Source organism: Amborella trichopoda, chromosome 9 (genome assembly GCF_054954075.1).
Source record: "Amborella trichopoda isolate Santa Cruz 75 chromosome 9, AtrichopodaSantaCruz75HAP2 v2.0, whole genome shotgun sequence".
In the NCBI taxonomy this organism is placed as follows: domain Eukaryota; kingdom Viridiplantae; phylum Streptophyta; class Magnoliopsida; order Amborellales; family Amborellaceae; genus Amborella; species Amborella trichopoda.
In genome coordinates, this window is record NC_142344.1 from 23,155,840 (window position 1) to 23,178,277 (window position 22,438).

General features: G+C 39.3%; 1 protein-coding gene across 4 annotated transcripts; it reads right to left on the minus strand.

The window, feature by feature from the left end:
- On the minus strand, positions 1–22,314 carry LOC105420813 (mitochondrial-processing peptidase subunit alpha-like). 4 transcript variants are annotated; one of them, XM_088845836.1, is made up of 5 exons: positions 20,209–22,314; positions 19,980–20,046; positions 728–825; positions 463–539; positions 1–354 (listed from the first exon to the last, which is right to left on the minus strand). In XM_088845836.1, exons 2-5 carry the CDS (start codon positions 20,038–20,040, stop codon positions 321–323), a joined length of 270 nt encoding a protein of 89 aa, XP_088701962.1. In that variant the 5' UTR covers positions 20,041–20,046; positions 20,209–22,314; the 3' UTR covers positions 1–320. The 4 variants fall into 4 exon arrangements, 2 of the variants coding, with proteins under 2 accessions (XP_088701962.1, XP_088701961.1); XM_088845835.1 differs by having other exon boundaries at positions 463–548; positions 20,209–22,309; XR_016040044.1 differs by lacking the exon at positions 728–825 and having other exon boundaries at positions 20,209–20,739.
- Positions 22,315–22,438: the final 124 nt, after the last annotated feature.

The following is a 22,438-nucleotide window of genomic DNA, read 5'->3' on the forward strand; positions in this document are numbered from 1 at the left end:
AATGTCACTCTCAAATTTTGACTAAAAATAGGTTAGGGCAATCCATAGTCCATACAGCAACATAACTTTCAGCAAGTCCATGGGCACATCATTAGATTCAGAATTACAAAGAAGATTGAAATTAAGTCTACAAATTTAGTTGTACCACCCTGGAGAAGTTACCTACACCCATAGGTTAATATCTGCCTCCCAATATCTTGAGCCACAACCATCTACAGGAGAAGAGACTATCATACAAGGTAATCACTAAACAGATTGCAGCGTCATCCAAAATCATCAATTGTCTTACTCTGGACTCTAGATTCATCAATACAGCTGATTTAGTAGAATTCCTCGCTCGATTGAGTTTGACGTCTGTGATTGTAATAAGAATAGAAAAATTGAAATCAAGAATCAGGCAATGATGGGAGACCTATAATTTTTCACTATGAAAGAAGAAAGAACACTAAATAAGAAACCAACCTTTTCCTGCGGTGGCAAATAGTTATTAATTCTTCAGCCGCTGCAATGTCAACAGCCTCAGCTACAAAATCTGATCCCTGTAATGGCTGAAGAGTCAAGAAGAAGTCTTAAACTTATCAACTTGAAGAATGAAAAAAATGCAGATTAACAAAAAGGTCTTTAAAGTTTCCTCATTGACTTTAGGTCAAAATCGTGGTGTTAGTTCCACTTTTTCATTTATACAAGAGCTAGATATTTAGAAAAATAGTTGGTCTGGAAAACTCACTGTAGAAACATGGATACCAAACAAACCAGTGTCATCATACACACTGCTAAAAGCAGAGAATGACTGGATTTGCCAGTACTCATTTAAAACACAGATATCTGCACAAGTTACCACACCATTAAACAAGACCAGAACACCCCATGCCTCCTCAAGATATTTCAAAATAAAAATGTAGAGATATAGGTCAAACCAATAAGAACAATAAACAACAAATAGTAATGTGAAAATTGAAGTGTAATATAGAGTCCCAATAAGCAGGCGTTGTACCCTTGTACCCTGAGTAGTTTTGATTGATTTTATTTGTATTTTCTTGAAGCTAAAACTCAATTTAATGGGATGTCAAGGAAATCCCTTATGACATTTCCAAGATGGACTTGAATGTTTGAGAGAAGATCTCTCAGGCACGTTAAGAGTCACAAGAATACTAGCACAGAAGGATGAAATAAACCATCCCCAAGTACTAAACAAGGTTTAAAGGTCCTGTAAAGATTAAAAACAAGGTCATATGATGATCCAAAGTATGCGACTGACGCAAAGAATAAAAATCAAGATTAGCTTGTAAATCACTACAAGTGGCCATTTTCTATAAAGTAAAGTGATCTCAAACAAATCGAATTTCCTAATAGTGACATTAATCCAGTTCATCTGAAAATTCTCTCCAGTCTTGTGAATTGGTGAAAAAATAGGTCACAAAAATGGGGTTCAGCACCAGTAAATTTTCATTTTCATCATCATCCAAGCCTTATCCTAAGGATTTGGGTCGGTACAATCTTGTTTGTCCGTTCTTCTTTATCAAATGTCATACCCTCGATAAGACTAACCGGTGTGTATTAAGTCTACGTTGCACATGGCTAGCACACCTATGTCCACTTTTCCTAATCTTATCGCCTATTAAAGCCACACCTAAGTTCCTTCATATATATTTATTCTAAATTCTGCCCATTCTTGTCTTGCCACACCCATCCATCTCATCTTTATCTTAGCTACGCTCATCCTATAGATATGTTGTTTCTTAACCGTCCAACTTTTGTCTCATAAAGTATAATTGGTATTACAGTCATCCTATAGAACTTTCTCTTCAGTCTCAATGGTTTGTGACGATCAAATAAACTCCAAATGCACATCTCCACTTTGTCCACCCAGCTTTAATTCTATGTTGTACATCTTCCTCAATCACTCAATTCTCTTGGATTATCGACCCTAAATATCGAAAACAATCTCTTTTAAGTATTGCTTGACCATCAATCTCAACTACTTCCTCATTTTTACTCCAATAACTACTAAACTTGGATTCTATATATTTTTTCTTTGTCCGACACATTTTAAGACCTTTAGAATCTAGAGGTGATTTGAGAATCCTCTTTGACAAGTATCACCCTGGTTATTTCAGGAAGGAGGGGATGAGGTATCTTCAAGTTGAGAAACAAGTTTTATTACCCCATTGTCAATGTAAACAGGCATTGATCTCTTTTGCCAGAAGAGGCGAAGACTAAGGCGATGGCTACTCAGAAGAGTGGAGAACCTCCTTTGATTAATCTTCCTCAATATGGATATTTTAACGTTTTGGGAAAGGGGGAGCCTTCCCTCCAGCCAATGGTTAAGGCGAAGCTTGTTTTGAAGAGGGCGAGGAAGAAGATTAAAGAGGCTGGTGGAGTTCCTATTGCTTAGGTTGGTCTTTTTTATATCTTTGATTTCAGTTTCGTTCTTGCTTTTCCTTCTTCTTATAATTGGTGGTTTAGTTTTTGATCCATTGTTGATATTGGGGAGAAACGTGGTCGAACTTGGTTCTAAGATGCAGTTTCATTAGCCATTTATGCAAGAAACTGGGGCTTTAACTTGCTTTCATTTGCTAAAGAAAGCTTCTTTTTTTTTTTTTGAGGTATTTGGGGAGTTATGTTCAGCTAGAAAGTGTACTTCTTTACATGCATTTGCTATTTTGTATTTATCTAAATTTCTTTTTTCTTAAACTTTCTAGTTTGCATTTTTTTCTATTAATTTCTTTACATACAATTGCTATTTCATATTTGGGGCTTTAGTAAATTTCTTTACATACCCTTGGTCTAAGAAGGGTGAGGACCTTAAACTTTCCTTAACCCATCTCAAGACTAGGGAAAGGAGGTGGGTTGTGTTAAGTACACAGCCAACTTAAAACTTTGTCAAACTTTTCCATGAATCTTGAATCTACATTATCAGCTTATGTTTCCCTGTAAGAGACACATTGTATTGGAACATGGGTTCAGTGAAAAATAATCAAGGGTTAGCTAGGGTGTTCCCCAAAAGCAACGTGCATGTGCCGATCTTTGGGATGAGACTTGCTCAAATCTTAGCAAAACTAAGTTAAATTTCAAAAGGGTAGAGAAGTGCGGTCGCTTGAATTATGGGCTCAGAAAAATCCCTAATCTTAACAGGTTCGGTCTTTTTTCGAGTCCATTGGCAACGCCAACTCCAAATCTGTATTTTGACGTAAAAAATGCTTCTAAAGTTTAATTAAATGTAATATTAAATTAATTTTCAGAAAAGTAAATTAGAAAATTAAATGAAGAAAAATGATTAAATTAAACACAAAAATAAATACTTAGCTCTAGAGACCCAAAATCTAGTGTTTCGGGCATGTATCAGGCCACTCTTCTGATTTGCAACAACATCTCCCTTTTTTATATGTCTTTGCTTGATAGAATTGGTAAATCTAAGGTTCCTTGATATAGATCTAGGGTTCTTAAGGCAGGGGAAAAGCTCGAGATTTTTAGGTAGAGTCTACTTAGGCTTTTCTTGGGATTGGAGGAGAATTTTCTTATTTTTCTAAGGGTTTTGGGATCTCCTAAGGTTGATTATGAATTCTGAAACTTTTGGAGACTTTTTTGGATTTTTTCAAATTTTTTAGGAATTTTCTAGTGCTTTTTTCGAATTTTAGGTATTTTTAGGCTATTTTTCCTAATTTCGGAAATTGTGTCCTATTGTCTAAGAAGGGGGATTTCTCATCTCTATTTTTTGGGTTCTGGAGGTTAGTATTTATAGGATTCAATTGGGGATTTTTTTTTTTTTTAGATTGCTTTTGGATTTTTTTTAATTTATCTTGATCTTTTGGCTTTATCTAATTAAAAGAAATGCGTTTACTATGTCATCTAATCTCTTTTGGGCCTGCCGGGCCGTGACACAACTCGGCCAGACACTAAGGTCTCCTCCTTCACGGGATCTTTTTAACCGTAGGTCCGATTTGTGTGATTCTTGGACTGTTAAAAGGATCTCGGGATCTACTTCAACTTGGGATAGGTTTGGGTCAACTATATTGGGTCTAGGTTGCCTATATTCTACTAAGATTTGTGTGGTCCTTTGGACTCAAAAACGAGGTTTTCAGGAGTTCCCTTAGCATAGAATTTCAAGGGGGTGTCTACAGTTACTCCTCTTTGGCATTCATCTGAGGCACCAGGTGAATGACAAAGAAGTAAACACTTGAGACATAGTGGGAAGGAAACTTTCTCTGAGGAACCTTCTTTTGAATGATCCTTTGGGTAGGCGGTATGCCGATAGATGCTTGTGATCCGTAAGACATCGAACTTACACTGCTATCTTTGAGTCAGTGCGATTGAGAGGTCTCCAATAATCAGGATTCAAAGGAACAATCATTGGGAACAGTGCTATCTTTGAGCCGGTGACACTCTTTGTTGTAGTCACCCCAATGCTACTTGAAAAGCTGCCAACGTAGTCATCTTAGACTTTAAACCTTTTTCTTGGGGACTAGTTCTCCAATCAATGGGAGTTTGATTTAGAAGAAATGATGGGATGATGAATTCTTGGCTAATTGAACTTCTTGTTAGCTTTCAATTCTAATACTTGGGGTCCACAAGCCATTTGGTTTGGGAACCTAAAAGTTGATCTCTATTTTCCTAAGGGTTTGCAAGCATGGCAATCCAAGATTTGGTGGTGGCGAAAGCATCATATCCAAGCCTCTATGAAACTCCTTCATTTTTTAAAACATTTGAATAGGTTTTGAAGATGGATAGAATTTTGAAATAGAAACAGAGTTTAGGGCTACTTTTTAACCAAAGAAATTAAGATTTTTGAAAACTCACGTAACACATAGGAGAAATTTTGAAGGTTGATGAAATTTTTGACATGAGCTTGTCAAGCCTCTACTTGAGACTTTTAGGACTATGAATCACCAAGTACTTCCTCATCTTCTAATCATGGCTCTTAAATCACAATTCAAGAGAGAAATTTTCTCGTGTTCCGAGTAAACTGGTGTCTTAGAAAATATGAGAAGCTGGCCCAAAGTACTCAGAATATCCTTGGACTTCCAATTTTGTTCATCTGCTGTCACTTCAAGTTCAGCTAGTTCAGGCTCTTCAAGTTTAATTTGACTAATGTCTTCCATTTCCTTTACTTTCGGACACCATTCTAACTTGAGAAGAGAATAATTTCTATATATTGGAGAAAAGATAGAGAAGTTATTTTTTCTCTTTTTTTTATGTCGCCACGAGATCCTTTTGAGGTGTTCAACCCGGTAGGTTTTTTTCCAACGCTCGAGATTCCTTTCTATTTTCATCCTGGCAGAATTTCCTTTTTTTTTCTTTTTGAAGAAGATAAAGAAAGAGGAGGAGAAGAAGAAGAGTCGATGGATTTTTTACTTTCACTTTGTCCTAAAAATTAGATAAGAACTCGATCATATTTCCTTCTTCCAGGTAGCAGGGAGGTCCTAGTCTTAGTTATCTTAAGATTTTCTGTGCCCCTGGTTGGTATCCGATACTTCCTTGACAGCGATTGTCGAATTCTTATAGAGACTTTCCTCCTTGAATCGCTTCACTCGAGACTTGATCTTCATATTCAGAGTCACTCTCAGCTTCTTGGTCCTTCAATCTCTTACTTAATTGGCCTCATTTCACTTTTTCTCTTCTTTCTTTTTTAGGCTTTTTTTTTAATGCCATGGAGTAAGATGCCTAAGCGGAGCGTGGATGCTCCACTTGTCTTATTTGATAGGGAGGAGCGAGTGATCACCCCACTACTTTGCGATAATCTTTTTCATTTGCAATCTAATGTTGATGTTCGGGAGTTGATGGCCTTGAGGCCTTAGCGGTTGCCCCTGCTATATTAATGGATGGAGGTGCCCCTTTCAAGTGGTTTAGTGGGGCTGCCCCTATAGGGTCTTCTTCATTGGACGAGACTGTCCTTATTGGCATGTTGGATGGGACAATCTCTACAGCATTTGCTTCAGATGGGAGGAACCCTATCAAGATGGTAGATGGGACTGCCCCTATTGGATCTTCTTTTTCTTCTTGAATGTGGGATGCCCCAAGTAGTGGAGTTGTGCCACTACCCCTATCATTTTCTTGGGCTGTTCTTCATCCCAGATGAGCAGATCCTCCAAGAAATCTTGTAAGAGTGGTCTAGGTGATCCTCTTATATTTTTTAGCAGTTCAACTTCTTCTAACTCTTGCAGAGATGTTGAATCTTTGGAAATAGACAAATCTGGGTCCTTCACTTCTTCTGTGTTGATTGGTGGATCGACCTTAGAGGCTGGTGTAATTGACTGCTTTAGTCTTAACTCTTCATACCAGATAGGTGGGTCCACCAAAAAATCGGGTGAAGTGGCCTAGGTGGTGCCCTTAGAACTTCTAAGGGTTTGATTTCTTTTAACTCTTGCAGAGGAGTTGGATCTACAAGAATGATCAAATTTGGATCCCTATCTTCTTCGGTGTTGATTGCTAAATCAATATTAGATACTGATGTAATTGAATGCTCTAGGCTCAGCTCTTCATCCCAAATGGGTGGGTCTGCCAAGGAGTCAAATGAAGGTAACCCAAGTGGGCCTCTTAGGATCTTCAGATGTTCAAGTTCTTTCATCCATTCTTGAGGGATGGATCTTCTTTTGGGTTCACATTAGGGGATATTTCAACTAAATCCTTTAGGCTTGACCCCTTTGTTTCTTCTTGAATTGTACTTTTGAGATTAAGACATTCCTCATAGATGTAGTCTTGGGAATCCCTAGCTTCAGGATCTCGGTTGAGCTGATGGATACTTAAGCCTCCTGTGGACCACCCACTGCACTTATTTGAAAGATGGGACTGATTAGGTCCTTTTCTTTGGTGGTGACATGTATTACAAGGATGTCTTGAACTTTTTGTGGGCTCGTATCTCCAACCGGAATCGAGATTTTACTTGAATAGCTCTCCTTTTCTTGAGTTACCAAACTCTGGCTATAATTATTCTCCTCATTTGGATTATTTGCCCCTTACCCACGGTCTAGGACCTGGATGTCATGAGTCCAAGTTCGTTCCTTCCACTTCAAGAACTTTAGTTTATTCTTCCATTCTCTCTTGAATCGTGGGCCCTGAGCTAAGGCAATTCTCATCTTTTGGTTTCTGAAATTACTTAGTAAAATATGTCACTCTACTATTTCGATCTTCATTATCAGGGCAGTTTTTTTTTTTGCCCCAAGGCCATATGGGATGATTTTTAGGCTTGAGCAGGGATTTCGGCTCATCGATCTTTATTAGGTTGATATCTGTTAGGACTTCTTCATCTTCATCAGTTCTTGGCTTTGCTTTGAGTAAACCTCATCTATGTTTTAAATGATTCTGGTGATGGTTCTGACTTGGGATCGGCTTCACAATCTTCGATTGTCATCTCTTCACGGTCACATTCAAATGAATCTTCACTATAGTCAGGCTCTTGTTCCATCATGTTTTTTTTCTCGCTCTTGCCCCAATATGATTTCATTGGGCTCTTGCCCCAATGTGACTGGTGACCGATCTCGAGCCCTTTCTTTAGGTCTCTCATAACATGAAACCATTTCATGTATTGAGTCAAAAGAGAAAGGTCGAATGCTTTTATTAAAGTAAAGTTTATACTCCGGGGACGCGTTCTCTATGGCCATACTGATCTTAGAGGCTTCAAAAAACATGCAATCGATGACTTTTGATGCAGTCTCTCTAAATCTTTAAACAGAGTCTATGAACAACTCGTCATGATTTTGTCTGGTGGCGACCAATTCGTCAATGGTCATTGGTCTCTCTCTGGTCCCATGCTATTTCTCAACAAAACATTGAAACAATTCATTGGGTGTTTCGTTCAGGCATTTTGACATCACCTCTAGAAACCACGTCAAGGGTTGTCCGTATAGGGTGTCTGAAACATGGCCTTTAGGCGGCGCAGTTTCTCTTCAAGTATAGGAAAGGTCAATAAGTAAGCGGTGATGTTACTTTCAGGATCACCTTTCCTGTTAAACTTGTTTTCGAAACTATAACGCAAGTTCTGACCTCATGACGTTAAACTGCTTTGCATAACGGTCCAAGCTATATGACCTCTAAATTGTTAGCACACATCCTAGTCGCATGACGTTAAACTGCTTCACACAATAATCCCAGTTACATGACCTTAAACTGTAGCACACGTCCTTGTCGCATGACGCTAAAGTGCTTCGCACAACGGTCCTAATCGCATGACCTTAAACTGCATGGTACCGGTCCAAGCAATACGACCTCTAAACTGTTAGCACATGTCCTAGCCGTATGATGTTAAACTGCTTCATATAATGGTCCAAGCTATATGACCCTAAAATTATAGCGCACATCCTGACAGCATGACGTTAAACTACTTCGCATAAAGATCCTAACCACATGACCTTAAACTACACGATAACAATCCAAGTTACATGACCTTAAACTATAGCACACGTCCTAGTCGCATGGCGTTAAACTGCTTCGCATAACAGTCCTAATTGCATGGTAACGGTCCAAGTTGCACAACCTTAAACTATAACACACGTCCTGGCCGCACGATGTTCAACACATCTGGTCTCGAAGGCACAACCCTAAAACTGCCTATACTTGGTCTTGGTGGATGACCTTAAAATACAACAACTCTATAGTCTTGAAGGAACGACCCTAAACCTGCCTCTATTAGGTCTTGGTGGATGACCTTAAAATACACCAATTCGACGGTCACAACGGTATGACCTTAAACATGCCTCCCCATGGTCACGACGGCATGATCTTAAAATTGCCTCATCAAAAAGATGAACATGACGGACACCTGTGAGGGCATCATGGGTAAAACAATCAAAAGAAAAGAAAAGAAAAAGGGAATGAGAAATGACGGACATGGTGTGCACCCCAAAAGCCACCATCACAAAAATATGTCAAAAAGAAAAGAGAAAAGACGGCCATAGTGAAAACCTGCAAGGGCACTACGGACAAAAGTGTCGAAATAAAGGGAGTGTAGTGAAAACCCTTCGGGGCACTCATTCTCAAAATAAGGATGTATTGATTCTATTCCATAGGTCATCACGTATAAAAGTGTCATGGTCTTACATCCCTGTAGCATGACATGAAACTACGCGATATATAGTCCGTTTGCATGACTGTAAACTACTTCCTGTTCCTACATATCTCCATAAGGTTGCCGCATGATACCTTGCTCCATATAGCCCCTATCATGTCCCTCTTTATAGCATCCCCAGTAAAAGAGCACCATCACTCCAAGGTGTTCTCCCCAATTGAGGCGTTACCACAGTTCCGACTATGTGACTTAAAAAAAATGCAATCGCCTCTCCTTTATGTCATATCCCCAGTGGAAGAGCGCCATCACTCCAAAGTGCAATTCCCCTCAAGCGAAGCGTACCCCAGTTAAGTCTCTGTGTCCTTAAGGCATGAAACCATCTCTTTTGTGTGAAGCAGCAATATCCCCAATTCGGGTGTACCACAGTTCCGACCGTGTGACTGCAGGTCATGCCACTGCCTCTTCATAAGTACCCCCTAGTGGAGGGGCACCATCATTCCAACATCCCCAGTGGAAGAGCATCGTCATTCCAAATTCAATACCACAAAATACCCTCCCTAAAAGCAGCACAGTTCTGACTGTGTGATTGCAGACCGCGCCATTGCCTCTTCATAAACCTTTAGAGCATGTAGCCACCCTTTTACACAAAGCAATATCCTCAAAAGAGGTGTACCAAAGTCTCAATTGTGCAGCTTGAAACCATGTTTTCACCTCTTCATAAGCTCCCTCAACAGAGGAGGACCATTGCTTCAAAACCCATCATCTCCAGTGCTACTCCCAATGGAGGCATACCACAGTTCCGAATGTGTGACTTCAAAGTATGCAATTGCCTCTCCATAAAGCCATATCCCCAGTGGAAAAGCACCATTATCTCAAACTCAACACCGCAGAAGTGATAGCCCCAATGGGGCATACCACAGTCTTGACTAGGGGACTTTGGACCATGCTGCCGCCTCTTCGCGCTGAAACAATAATATCCCCATTAGAGGCGTATCACAATCTTGACTGTGTGACTTTGCCTTATCCATTTCACACATCACTGCATCCATGAGCATTTTCCCCCCACCAGCCACTTCATCTCTCATGACTCTTCTGGTCTCCATTTCCCCAGTTGAGTCAGACCACTCATGGCTCTCTTGAGCCTCCATCATTCATGTTTCAGGGCAAACCATGGGACCATTACCCTAGTCCCGAACCGTGTGGCACCTCAAATGCCATGCGTGACCTATTTTTCCATAAGTCATTCTTCACCCTCTTGAGAAACCAGCAGGTATCCCTTAGACCCTGCACCTTATGGTGCCCCATGATCCCACTTCATGTCATAGGTGCCCCTACCTCAACAATCCAACATGGGTGAGGATTATAAGAGCACCACTATTCGGTCTAACGTGGGTGAGGACTTAAAACTTTCCCTCAAAACATCCAACAAGAGTTATGACGTTAAAAGATCCTCGAGCTCGTCCATCAGGGGTTATGACGATTAGAGACCCCTGCACATGTCCAATAAGAGTTATGACGTTAAAAGATCCTCGATCATGTCCAACAAAAGTTATGATGTTAAAAGATCCTCGCGTTCATCCATCAGGGGTTATGACGATTAAAGAACCCCTGCACACATCCAACAAGGGTTATGACATTAAAAGATCCTCGATCACGTCCAATGAAAGTGAAGACGTTAAAAGCCTCTTTATGTCCAACAATGGTGAGGACTTTAAAAGCACCCCTATTTGGTCTAAACAGGGTGAGGACCTTAAAATTTCCCTCGATCACCCCTACTTGAGTGCTCTCATTCAACCACTCACTCTCCAGTGAGTTGATCCATCGACAACCACCATGAGGCTACCACTCTCATGTGAGCTCACCACCAACCATGAGAGTAAACCCTCACGCCCCACTAAAATCCCAACTCTAGAGCCTACCACTCCCTCACAGGGTCGCGTCGCTCATCATCCCCAGAGCCCTCACCTTACCTTAGGCACCATTTAAGCCCTTGAATGGTCGCCCCTGCCTGACCATCATCTCACCTGCCACTAAACGAGCCCTCACCTCCACGTTGAGTTGCAACTCACGAACCTACCACTTCCCCCCAAAGAGTTGCCTCGCTCGTCACCCCCAATGAGTCTCCATTTCATCCACTTCAGGGAGCGAACTACCGTGTCCCTCAATCGGGTCAGATCGTCTCAGCTCAAGTACCATTTAGACCCTTGAATGGTAGCCCCTACTTGACCATTCCAAGTCATTTTGGTCACATATGAAGAACCATTCAACATCATGAGTGGGCGCTTTCACTCAAAACCAACCCAAAACCTTAAAGCTTTCATAACCCCTAAACCTGCAATCCCCAAGCTTGGGTATTTCTAAGCTCTCTAACCCCACCTGTCATATTCTCATTTTCCTGGGAAGAACATCTTAGAAGGATCCCCCTATCCTTAACAGGCTCAATCCTCAGTGAAGGCACATCCTTGTGTGGTCTTCGAACATGCATGAGTACAAATGAGCCCATCAGTTATCTAAGCGATAGTTCCCATCATTCTATGAAACCCGATGGCTTATAAACCATGAGAGCATCAATCTCCCTACCTCATCCTCACAAGGCTTCACCAACCTAGCCCACCACCCCAGTGAGTCACGTCAGAATTCTACATCATGTACCACTGTTGTTGGGATCACCTCCCCCATTAAACCTCAACCATTAATCTAAAAATCACCAAAACCCACCCAAAAACACATCATATGGGAACCTCACCATCCCCAGTAGGTCATGCTAAACATGGGAACTACCTAACTCACCCAAGCCTTCATAAGAAGCAGTGAAGCAGAAAGACCATTAAGAGTAGTATGGTCCATCATCCTCAATAGTCCGTCATCCCTAGTGGTGCAGTTGTGTTATATGCAATGCATAAAGCATGTTATTACTTCATCAGAGAGCTTCTAGAGTCGCAACCATCCCATTAAAACAATAGCATGCATTATCCCCAGTGGGCTCTCATGCACCAATTACTTCATGGCTCACCTAATGTTCCCTAGAAAGTGTGAATCACTTGTCACCTGGCACACTTGCAAAAAACCCAGTGCATCCCAAGTGATGTCTACTTCCCTAATAAAAGCTTCACCTATGGTCTTTGTTACCCTAGTGAGCCTTATGCAGATATAATCCCTCCGCCCTATGCATCGTCAAGGAGGATGTGTTTTTCTTAAAGAGAAAAAGAGGCTGAGCATCTGATAAAGATCGTCATGAGTAAAAGTGAAAGCTTCAACCAGACATAGTCATGAAGCTATAGATAAGATTGCCAAAAATAAAATTGAGCATGGTGAAAACCCGCAAGAGCATCATGAGTAAAAATGATAGGCGGGTATGGCCATGAAACCATGAGTAAGAGTGTCCAGAAAATAAGAAAACCAGGCATGGTGAAAACCCGAAAGGACTTCGTGAGTAAAAATGGAAGTTAAAGTTGGACGTCACCTTGAAGTCACGGGTAAAAGAGCCTCAATAAAAAGAAGAAGTTGGTGAAAACCATTTTTATAGCGCCGCTTCTATCTAGTCCAGGTGAAAACCCGAAAGAGTGCTTGGACTAATAAATAGGTTGATGCAGCTTTCGACCAAAGGTAACTTCAGCCGATGACATCAAAAGTTTGGTGGTTTACGAATCAATACCCCTCGTGGGTACCTTATTGCAAAAACCAAAAAGAGCTTAAGAAAATCCAGCAGCTTGGGTTTAGCTTGGGCGAAAACCCCATGAAGATCAGAAAAATCATCAAGATGGCAAGTTATAATAGCCATTTGTGGAAGAGATTCTCCAATCCAAGAGGTCAACCAAAAAACAAGACGAACATGTTGACAAGTCGAGATAGAAATTCTTATAAGGCACCTGATTGCCTAACCCGGATCGATGCCCCGGTTCCATGGGTAACCATTTTAATTAAGGCGTCCATTGCCGACAGGTTTAAACTTTCAGAACAGGCCACCAAAAAACCCCTGACTAAGCCCGGTACATTGGTTGTAAGCCCCCAAAAGATACCGTCTTCCATTGTCGACGGGCTTAGACTTTCAAGACAGGCCACCAAAAAGGCCTTGACTAAGCCCGGTACATCGACTATAAGCCCCCAAAGAGACACCCCCTGTGCCATCAGTCCAAATCCTGGTGAAGCAGTTTTGCACCCTATTAACGGTTCTTCTCAATTGTCTATCGAAACCAACATAGACAAACCCAAGGTTCAATGTAAACGAGGAAGAACGCCCTTAACCAAGGCACCCCACCACTAGCCCTTCAAAAGATAGAGTTCAATGTAAATGGGAAAGGAAGCCGTTAAGCAAGGCACCCCACCACTAGCTCTCTAAAAAAAAATCTAACAGATTGGGAAGGAAGTCGCCGCACAAGGCCCCCAACTGCCAAACACATATGGGTTCTAATAGCATTAGGAAGGAAGCCCTTAAGCAAGGCCCCCAGTTGTTGGAACAAAAAATACCAACTAGATACGGAGCAAGCCCACCAAGGGCACTCACTAGCTGGTTCATTAGGAGGTGTTGTTAAGACGGAATGGTAAGCCCTTCCACAAGGCACCCGGTCAGCACACTCTCCCAAAAAACGGATTCTAGTGGCATTGGGAAGGAAGACCTTAAGCAAAGCCCCCAATCGCTAGAATCCACTTCGGTGGCACCTCCGGGAAGAAGTTTGGCATGGTCTCCTCCTCTAAGGGTCATGCTGATGCTGGTGATAGAGAAGAAAAAGATTGTTGAGAGGCAATAAAGGCATCTTTGTAATAATTTGAAAGATGAACTTTGACGAAATTTTTTTTTCTGAATGCTACATTTCTCGCTTCTCTCGAAGAGCAACATTCAGCGGGGCAAGTTGTTATACGTCATTTTTGACGTACGTGTATCCCCGACACGCATAAGGAGAGAGCCAGTAACAAACTGGTCCTGTCGGTACCCAAGACACCGCCAGACCATGGAAACACTGTAAAATAAGCCTAAAACTGGGAAACCTCTGAAAAGTACTAGAACGGCTTCAAAAGTCATGAAAAGGGTTGTTTTTGATGCCCGAAGATGCTCACAAAGTTTCCTCACGTTCCGATAAGTTTTGATATGATCAAGATGAAACTCGGTTCTCAAATCCAGTTCCTATCTTGCTGAAAAGGGACCTTAAAACTACAGCCCAAATTACCATAAAAGGGTGGGTTTTACACTATTTTGGTATAGCCTCGATGAACCAGTTTCCATTTATGGAAACTTTGTTTTCACCTCTTGGGATGATTTTCAAATGCTCATAACTCACTTGTTTTGAGTCAAAACAAGCTCAAATTCAGACACGAGCTAGGTCTCAACGACCCCATCGTTTTGACATGTGGCACATGTCATGACATAGCCCAAGACGAGAGAATTTCCAGAGAGAAGATGGGCCCAAAAATATGAAAATCAGAATTTTAAAAGAAGACATCCTATACTTCATGAAGTCATAACTTGATTTGTGATTAAAATGAGGACTTGAAACATCGTGGATTGCACCGGATTGGTGGTCAAAATTTATGGACTTGGCCGGATTTTTACCCCTTCATGAAAAATCCGTTTCAAGATGATTAAAGGGCATCAAAATGTTCGTGATAGATCAAGCATCGATTCTACAACAATCGATCACCCGAATCACTGCCATAAGTGTCCGAAAAAGCTTTTGAAGTCTAGCAATGGCAAGAGGCCCCTCATAGAGGGATGGTTTTGTCAGTTTCTCAAAAGAACTTAAGGGTATTTTAGTAATTATATCCAAAAACGGGATTTTATGTTAATTCCATTAAGTTGCAATTTTCCACAATTTGGCTTAGTTTTGAGCATTCCACCTATATTTTGTGGTTGCTCTATATATAGAACTTAAGTCATTTGTAAACCTAAGTTGGGAAGCCTAATAAAAAAATTGAATTTTTGCCCCTTCAAGCCTTTGATTGTGCATAGCTTCTAACTTCAAGAGAGAGGAGAGAGAAAACTTTTCCACTTTAGGTAATTGTCCTTGGACCCCCCATTTCCAACTCCCAACTCCCACTTCCAAACCTACCACTTCCAACTCCCAACTTCCAAACCTACCACTTCCTCCAAACCTCCCACTTCCAACTCCCAACTTTTAAACCTACCACTTCCAAACCTTCCACTTCCAATTCCCAGCTTCCAAACCTCCTACTTCCAACTATCTAGAATTGGTCAATGCCCAGTATAATACAAAGCACGTGTTTACTAACATAGAATGCACGGACGAATTTGGCCCCGAATGTGATGTCCTCTGGTTTCTATTTGGAGTCTAATGTTTGTTTTAAACATCTTAAGTATTCACATTTTGGAGCATCCCAAAGATTATATGGAGAGAAAAAAGGTTCTAAATTTTTTATGGAGAGAGAAAAGATAAGATCTAGAAAGAAAAGATAGAATCTAACAAAAGAAAATCTTTTCAAATCTATCTTTATGTTCTTTTATTTATTCTTGTTTATTATTTATTTTTGATGGAAAAATAAATATGAGAAAAAAGAAAATTTTTTTGAAGTTTAAAATATGGATCTGAAGCTAAAGAGCCCCACAGTGGGTGCCAAACTATTTACGCCCTGATCTGCACCGAACTCTAGAATGATATTTGCTCAAATATTAGCAAAATTAAGTTAAATTTGAAAAAAGTAGAAAAAAATGGGTTGCTTGAATTGTGGGCTCAGAAAAATCCCTGATCTATATGGATCCGATCTTTTTCTGAGTCCACTGGCAACACGAGCTCCACATCCGTATTTTGACTTAAAAAAACGCTTCTAAATTTAATTAAATCTAATAATAAATTAATTTTCAGAAAAAAATAAAATAAATCAGAGAAATAAATGAAGAAAAACAATTAAATCAAATACAAAAATAAATATTTAGCTCTAATGACCTGAAACCCGAAGTTTCGGGCTTGGATCGGGCCGCTCTTTTGATTTGCGCCATCATCTCTTTTTTTTTAGAAGCCTTTGCTTGCTGAAATTTTGATAGATCTACAGTTCCTTGAAGTAGATTTAGGGTTCCTAAGTCAGGGGGAAAAGCTCAAGAATTTTAAGTAGAATCTACCTAGGCTTTTTTGGGGATTGGAAGAGAATTTTCTTTAGTTTTCTAAGGGTTTTAGGATATCCTAAGGTTGATTATGAATTCTATGATTTTCTATGATATTTGGAGAATTTTAGGGATTTTTTCTATTTTTTTTAGAATTTTCTAGGGCTTTTTTATTTTTAGGCTATTTTTCCTAATTTCGAGAGTTGTGTCCCATTTTCTCATCTCTTTTTTTGAGTTCTAGAGGGTAATATTTATAGGCCTTAATTGGTGATTTTCTTGATTTTTTTATATTTTTTCTTTTTTTTTGAATTTATCTTGATCTTTTGGCTTTATCTACTTAAAGAAAATGTCTTTACTGTGTCATCAGGTCCCGGCCCGCGGCCCGATATTGAGTCTCACATGGACTACATTGTCATTTATTAGATCTTTTTAACCGTAGGTCCAATTTGGGAGATTCTTGGCTGTTGGAAGCTCTCAAGGGTCTAATTCAACTTGAGATAGGTTTTGAGCAGGTTTGAGTCAACCATATTGGGTCTAGATTGCCTATTGTCTACTAAGGTTTGTGTGGTATTTTGGACTCAGAATCGAAGTTTTCAAGAGTTCCCTATGCCAGAATTTCAAAGGAGTGCCTACAACACCACAGCACTGTCTGGTTGCAGTGAAAATAGGCAAAGGTTTTATAACATTTTGGACGAGCGCAGGTAAAAAGGCTGGTCAAAGAGAATATGATTCGCTTAGCCACATGGAATGTGAGAACGCTTACACGTAAGAGTATGGAATTAGTAGATACATTGAGATGAAGGACTAAACATTGCTTTTCTACAAGAAACTATGTGGAAAGGGAAAAAAGCTAAAGAAACAAATGGGTATCAACTTTGGTATACATGACAGGATAATAATAGAAATGGCTTAGGCATAATAGTAAACAAAGATTTAAAAGACAAAGTAGTTAACGTCAAGAGAGTAGGTGATAGGCTCTTATTAATTAAACTTATATTAGGATAAAAGATAATTAATGTAATTAGTGCTTATACAACACAAGTAGAATTAGAGGATAAAATTAAGAAACAATTCTAGGAGAACATGGATGGACTAATACAAGACATACCAAATGGAGAGAGGAGTTTCTTAGGAGGGGACTTAAATAGTCATGTAGGGAAGAATAGTAGAGCATATAAAGGTGTACATGGGGGATATGGGTTTGGTGAAAGAAATAAGATGGGTGAAGTTATTGTAGATTTTGTTATGGTCTACGAACTAGCAATATGAACACTTACTTTAAAAAGCAAGATGAACATTTAATAACCTATAAAAGTAGATAATATAAAAGCCAAATAGACTTCTTCCTAGTTAAGAAGGTAAATTGACCATCATGTAAAGACTGCAAAGTTATCTTAAGAGCGAGTTTGACAATGCAACATCGGCACATGGTAATGGATGTCTGAATAAAGCGATGAAAGAGATGGATGGAAATTAATAGGTGTCCAAGAACTAAATGGGGGAATTTAAAAAATAAAAAAATTGACTTATTTATGGATAAAATAGTTAAAGAAGAAAAATAAAACTCTAAAAGAATGAGATGGCCAATTGTATTAAGAATGTGGCAAAAGAAATTTTAAGAGATACTAAAGGGAAAGAAAGTCTGATAAGAAAACTTGGTGATGGAGTGATGAGGTTCAAAAAGCCATTAACAAAATATGATCATGTTATAAAACTTGGTACTGTAATAGAAATTATCAAAACTTAGAAAAATATAAAAATACTAAGAAAAACGCTAAGCAAATAGTAAGGTTAAATTTTAGACATAATATTCTATACAATAAATTAGAAACAAGAAAAGATAAAAAAGATGTCTTCAAATAAGCAAAAATGAGATACAAAAAGCAGAGGGATCTAGACTATATTAAATAAACTAAGAGTAAGGATCAAAGGATCTTGGTGAAAAATGAAGAGGTCAACAAAAGGTGGGGAATTTATTTTAAAAAATTATTAAATAACGAATACAATGGGAACACAACAGTAGAAGAAACCATTAGTATAAATGAGGATGGAGGTCATAAATACATTCGTAGGATAAGAATATCAAAAGTGAAAGAAGCTTTGAAGATGATGAAGATAGAAAAGGCTTTAGGACTAGAAGGTATCTGCATAGAGATTTGGGAGTGCATGGGGAAGATTGCATTGATTGACTAACCAAGCTATTCAACAAGGTGTTGAGAAAGAAAATACAAGATAAATGGAGGAAAAGTATTGGGATACCTATTTACAAGAACAAAGGAGACATACATAATTGTGTGAACTATTGAGATCAAATTTATGAGCCACGCTATAAAACTATGGGAGAGTGATTGAGCAATGGCTAAGGTGTAAACGAGTGTATCAAAAAACCAATTCGATTTTATGCCAGTGAAGTCAACAATTGAGACTATTTTCCTACTTAGGCAACTGATTAAAAAGTTTAGGGCAAAGGGACATGACCTTCACATAGTCTTTATTGATCTAAAAGAAGTTTTTGATAAAGTGCCTTGACATTTAATTTGTTGGGTTTTAGAAATGAATAGGGCTCCAAATACTATATCCACTTAGTGCGAGATATATACGAGAGAGCACTAACTAGTGTGTGAACAACTAGTGGAGAGACGAGTTTTTAGTGACAATAAGTCTACATCAGGGGTTAGCGTTGAGCCCATATGACGTAGTCTTAGTTATGGATAACTTAACAAGGTACCTACAAGATGAGGTACCATGGTACATGTTATTTGCAGATGACAGTTTTGATCAATGAGACCTGAAGTGGCATCAACAAAAAGTTAAAATTTTGGAGGAATGCTCTAGAATCTAAAGGTTTTAACATTAGCCAAACTAAGACAGGGTATACATAATACAAGTTTAGTAATAAAGAAGTAGAGATGAATGGTTAAAATTGACAGCCAAGAAATATAAAAAAGAGCGCACTTTCGATATCTTAGGTCGATAATCCAGGAAAATAGGAAGATTGAGAAGACATCGCATATAGAATTAGAGCTGGGTGGACGAAGTGGAGATGTGCAATCGGAGTTTTATGTGATCGCCGCATACCAATGAATCTGAAGGAGAAGTTCTATATGGTGTTGTGGAACCAACATTGCGTCATGGAGCGGAATATTGGGCGGTCAAGAAACAACATACCCATAAGACGAATGCAGTTGAGATGAAAATGTTGAGATGGATGAGTGATAAGATAAGAGTGAATAGAATTCAAAATAAATACATTCGTGAGAACTTAGGTGTGACTCCAATGGACAATAAGATTCGAGAAAGTAAACTTAGGTAGGCTGAGCATTTACAACGCACTCCATGTACAACACCTGTTAGGAGGTGAGAGTTGGCTCAAGTTGAAAGCTCAAAAAGGGTAAAAGATAGGCCAAAAGGATTTGGTTGGAAATTGTGAGAAAAGATATAGGGACTTATGGCCTCACTGAGCGTATGGTCTTGATAGAGTAGAATGACAGACCAGGATTCGTGTAGCCGACTCCAAATAGTTAGGAAAAGGCTATGATGATGATGATAAGATTCTAAAGCATCCCTCCAATATACTAGCATTGCGTTAATTCAACATCTAGTCATACCGATCAAAACTATATTATCCACGAACACTATACACCACAGTACCTCATATTGTAGGTGCCTAGTTAACTCGTCCATAATCAAAACAAAGGTTCAGTTCTTTATTTAACTCTTATTTAAATAGTTTATTGGTTCCATTTACCTATCCACTCTCATAGGCCATAAGGGATTCCATTAAATCACTTCTTGGACTAGCTATATCAATATTTCGGTCGGTCTTTTGTTTTTAACAAACATGTTCTTTTCAAGAGAAAAGAACCAAATAAGAAAGGTAAATGCAGCTGAATAAAATTAACTAGTCTGAGGTGGGCAACAACTCACAGAGACGAGAATGCATTCCCTTTCCAAGACCACCAGTAGAGAAGGAACCACGTCCACCCATGAGAATCTGGAACATAATTAGTCCATTGAAGCCATGACTGTGAATCTCCTTTACAATTACCAGTAGTTGCAAATAAAAGAAAAGAACAAGTATGAAATATAAAAAAGGTTAGGCAAAATTCAGAGCAGTTTAAGTTATCAGTCATCAAGCTCACAAAGTTAGACCTACATGCAAAACGGTTGATATTATTGCATCTTTCTCTTCACGCTATCCTCCTGGAGCTTCAAATGCCAGAGCAACATAAGTCCTCCGCAGCAATAACCACCCACATCAGAAGGGTTGTTATATTTTACCTAGTGTTTGAAAACTCAAGCTATGTATTTGTTTGGTCACTGCTAAAAGCAAGTCGATTCATCGATTTAAATAGCAAAAGAGAGAAGCACAGGCAACGTTTTCAAATTTTTGTGAACAATTAAAAAATATAAGCAAAGCAGTCCATAACACGAGTCAAAACCTTCTTGTTACCAAGTCAAACCACATCCATGCCACATCAAAGATTCAATTTAAATGTCAAAATGACACACAATTAGATTGATAAAAACTTGAGTGCATCCGAGCTTTTCATACGAGACGAGTTGACTCATCATTTTATCAGAACCAGAAACAAGTTTCTGTTGCAATCCACTTAGAAAGGCCAATCTACCATCTTTTCCCGCAGAGTAACAGTGGGGATTAACAGCGGTAGGCGCCAAGAGAATAGCAAGTGCTCCTTTCCAAAAATTGGATGGCCCTTCGGGGTACATTAGATTATACTATTACTTTCCATAAGACAAATAGATATTATGATGCGAAGGAGAAAAAAGAGTATGCCAAACAAATGATACTACCTCAGAATCAGCTCGAAATCTAAGGTCACCACCAACATATTTTGACACTGGCACCTTGATAGGAGGACCCTACTCCAAGTCATACAAAAGTGGCTCTGCAATAGACAATACATATTCATGATCCACTCCTGATGCTGCCAATACCATTCGATCTGTAGTACAATTTCCTGGTGATTTGTCATGCAACAATTATGACATATTGACTGCTTTTAAAACCATTACCAAGAAAGTAAACCATAGGCATTTCTAGGTGTTTTGGTATACAATCAAAAGGAGGTATCAAAGCTTACAATGACAAAATCTATTTATGATAGATCCATTCAATTTCTCAATGACAGCTTCAGATGCCATCAGTGGATTCCCCAGTGTACCAGAGTAACCAGCTGAATGAACAGACTCTTAACATAAAGTTCTCAAGATTCTTTGTAGCATCCCTAATTTCTGCTTTGATTTTGGCAAGTTGCACCATACTGATGGTCACGTGCATACCATCTTAGAATCAAATCAAAAAGTACTCGAAGACAATCGATAGGATGGAAACTTATAATTCCAAAGATTACAGTATGCTCATATTCCACTGGGTCATCATCAAACACAATGATGGTGAGAGAGAAGAAGAAAGAAGGGCTTTGGGGGCTGGCTGGGGTGCAGCGGAATAGGGCATGTCCAATGGCACCCCACCACCTTTTCTTCCTCCCCATTACCGCTCATCATGTCATCACAGTGACAACCCCAAGTACTGCAGCTTTTTTTACTGCCGAAAGGATTATAACATACTTTCCCAAGAAAAAATAGCTAAATTAACTGAAGTCAGTTCAGACATGTTCGTTGACCTCAGAATCAAGAAAATTCGGATTCCTAACACAATCAGTCAGTAATTCCGCAGCCTCAGGAAGATGTGTCTTGATTGTGTCGTAAGTGTATCCCATCTGTTCACGTGATGCAGATGCCGCCACATTTCTTCCAACTGCCTCGATCTCACGAACCACATGTGAATGACTTCTGTTGTTTGTACTTTTGAAAGCCAATCTTTCCAAGAGATGTGTGACCCTAGCACACCATTCCAACTAATATATAGAACCACAATCAGCAAATATTCCTATGCACGACGAATGCCTCTGTTATAAAGACAATTCCAAAGATTGGAGAATATAAAAGAACAGAGTATGCATATGCTAATGTATTATACGGAACATGATTCGATAACCATAAAAGCAATCAGCCTGTTTAGAATAGGCCCAGAGACTTCTGAGAGGTAATCTTGAGGCCATTCGAAAGTGTTGTTATCTTTGTTGAGCATTCTACCACGTAGTTTGGGAGACAGGGAGGAAGTTTAAGGCCAGGAAGAGGCTGATAGAGAGGAAGAATTCTTTTGCCATAGCCTCCCTTGACCTTGGAATGCGGTCCACAAAAAGACTCTTCAGAAACAACCTCCTGACCACAACAATGGGGTATACAAATTCTGATGGTTCTTATGCCAGTAGGTTCCGTATTTTTTAGCTTCACCTTCAAACACAACAAATGCATTCAGAACATGTGGAATAGTCATCAAACATTTTTAGAACATAAAA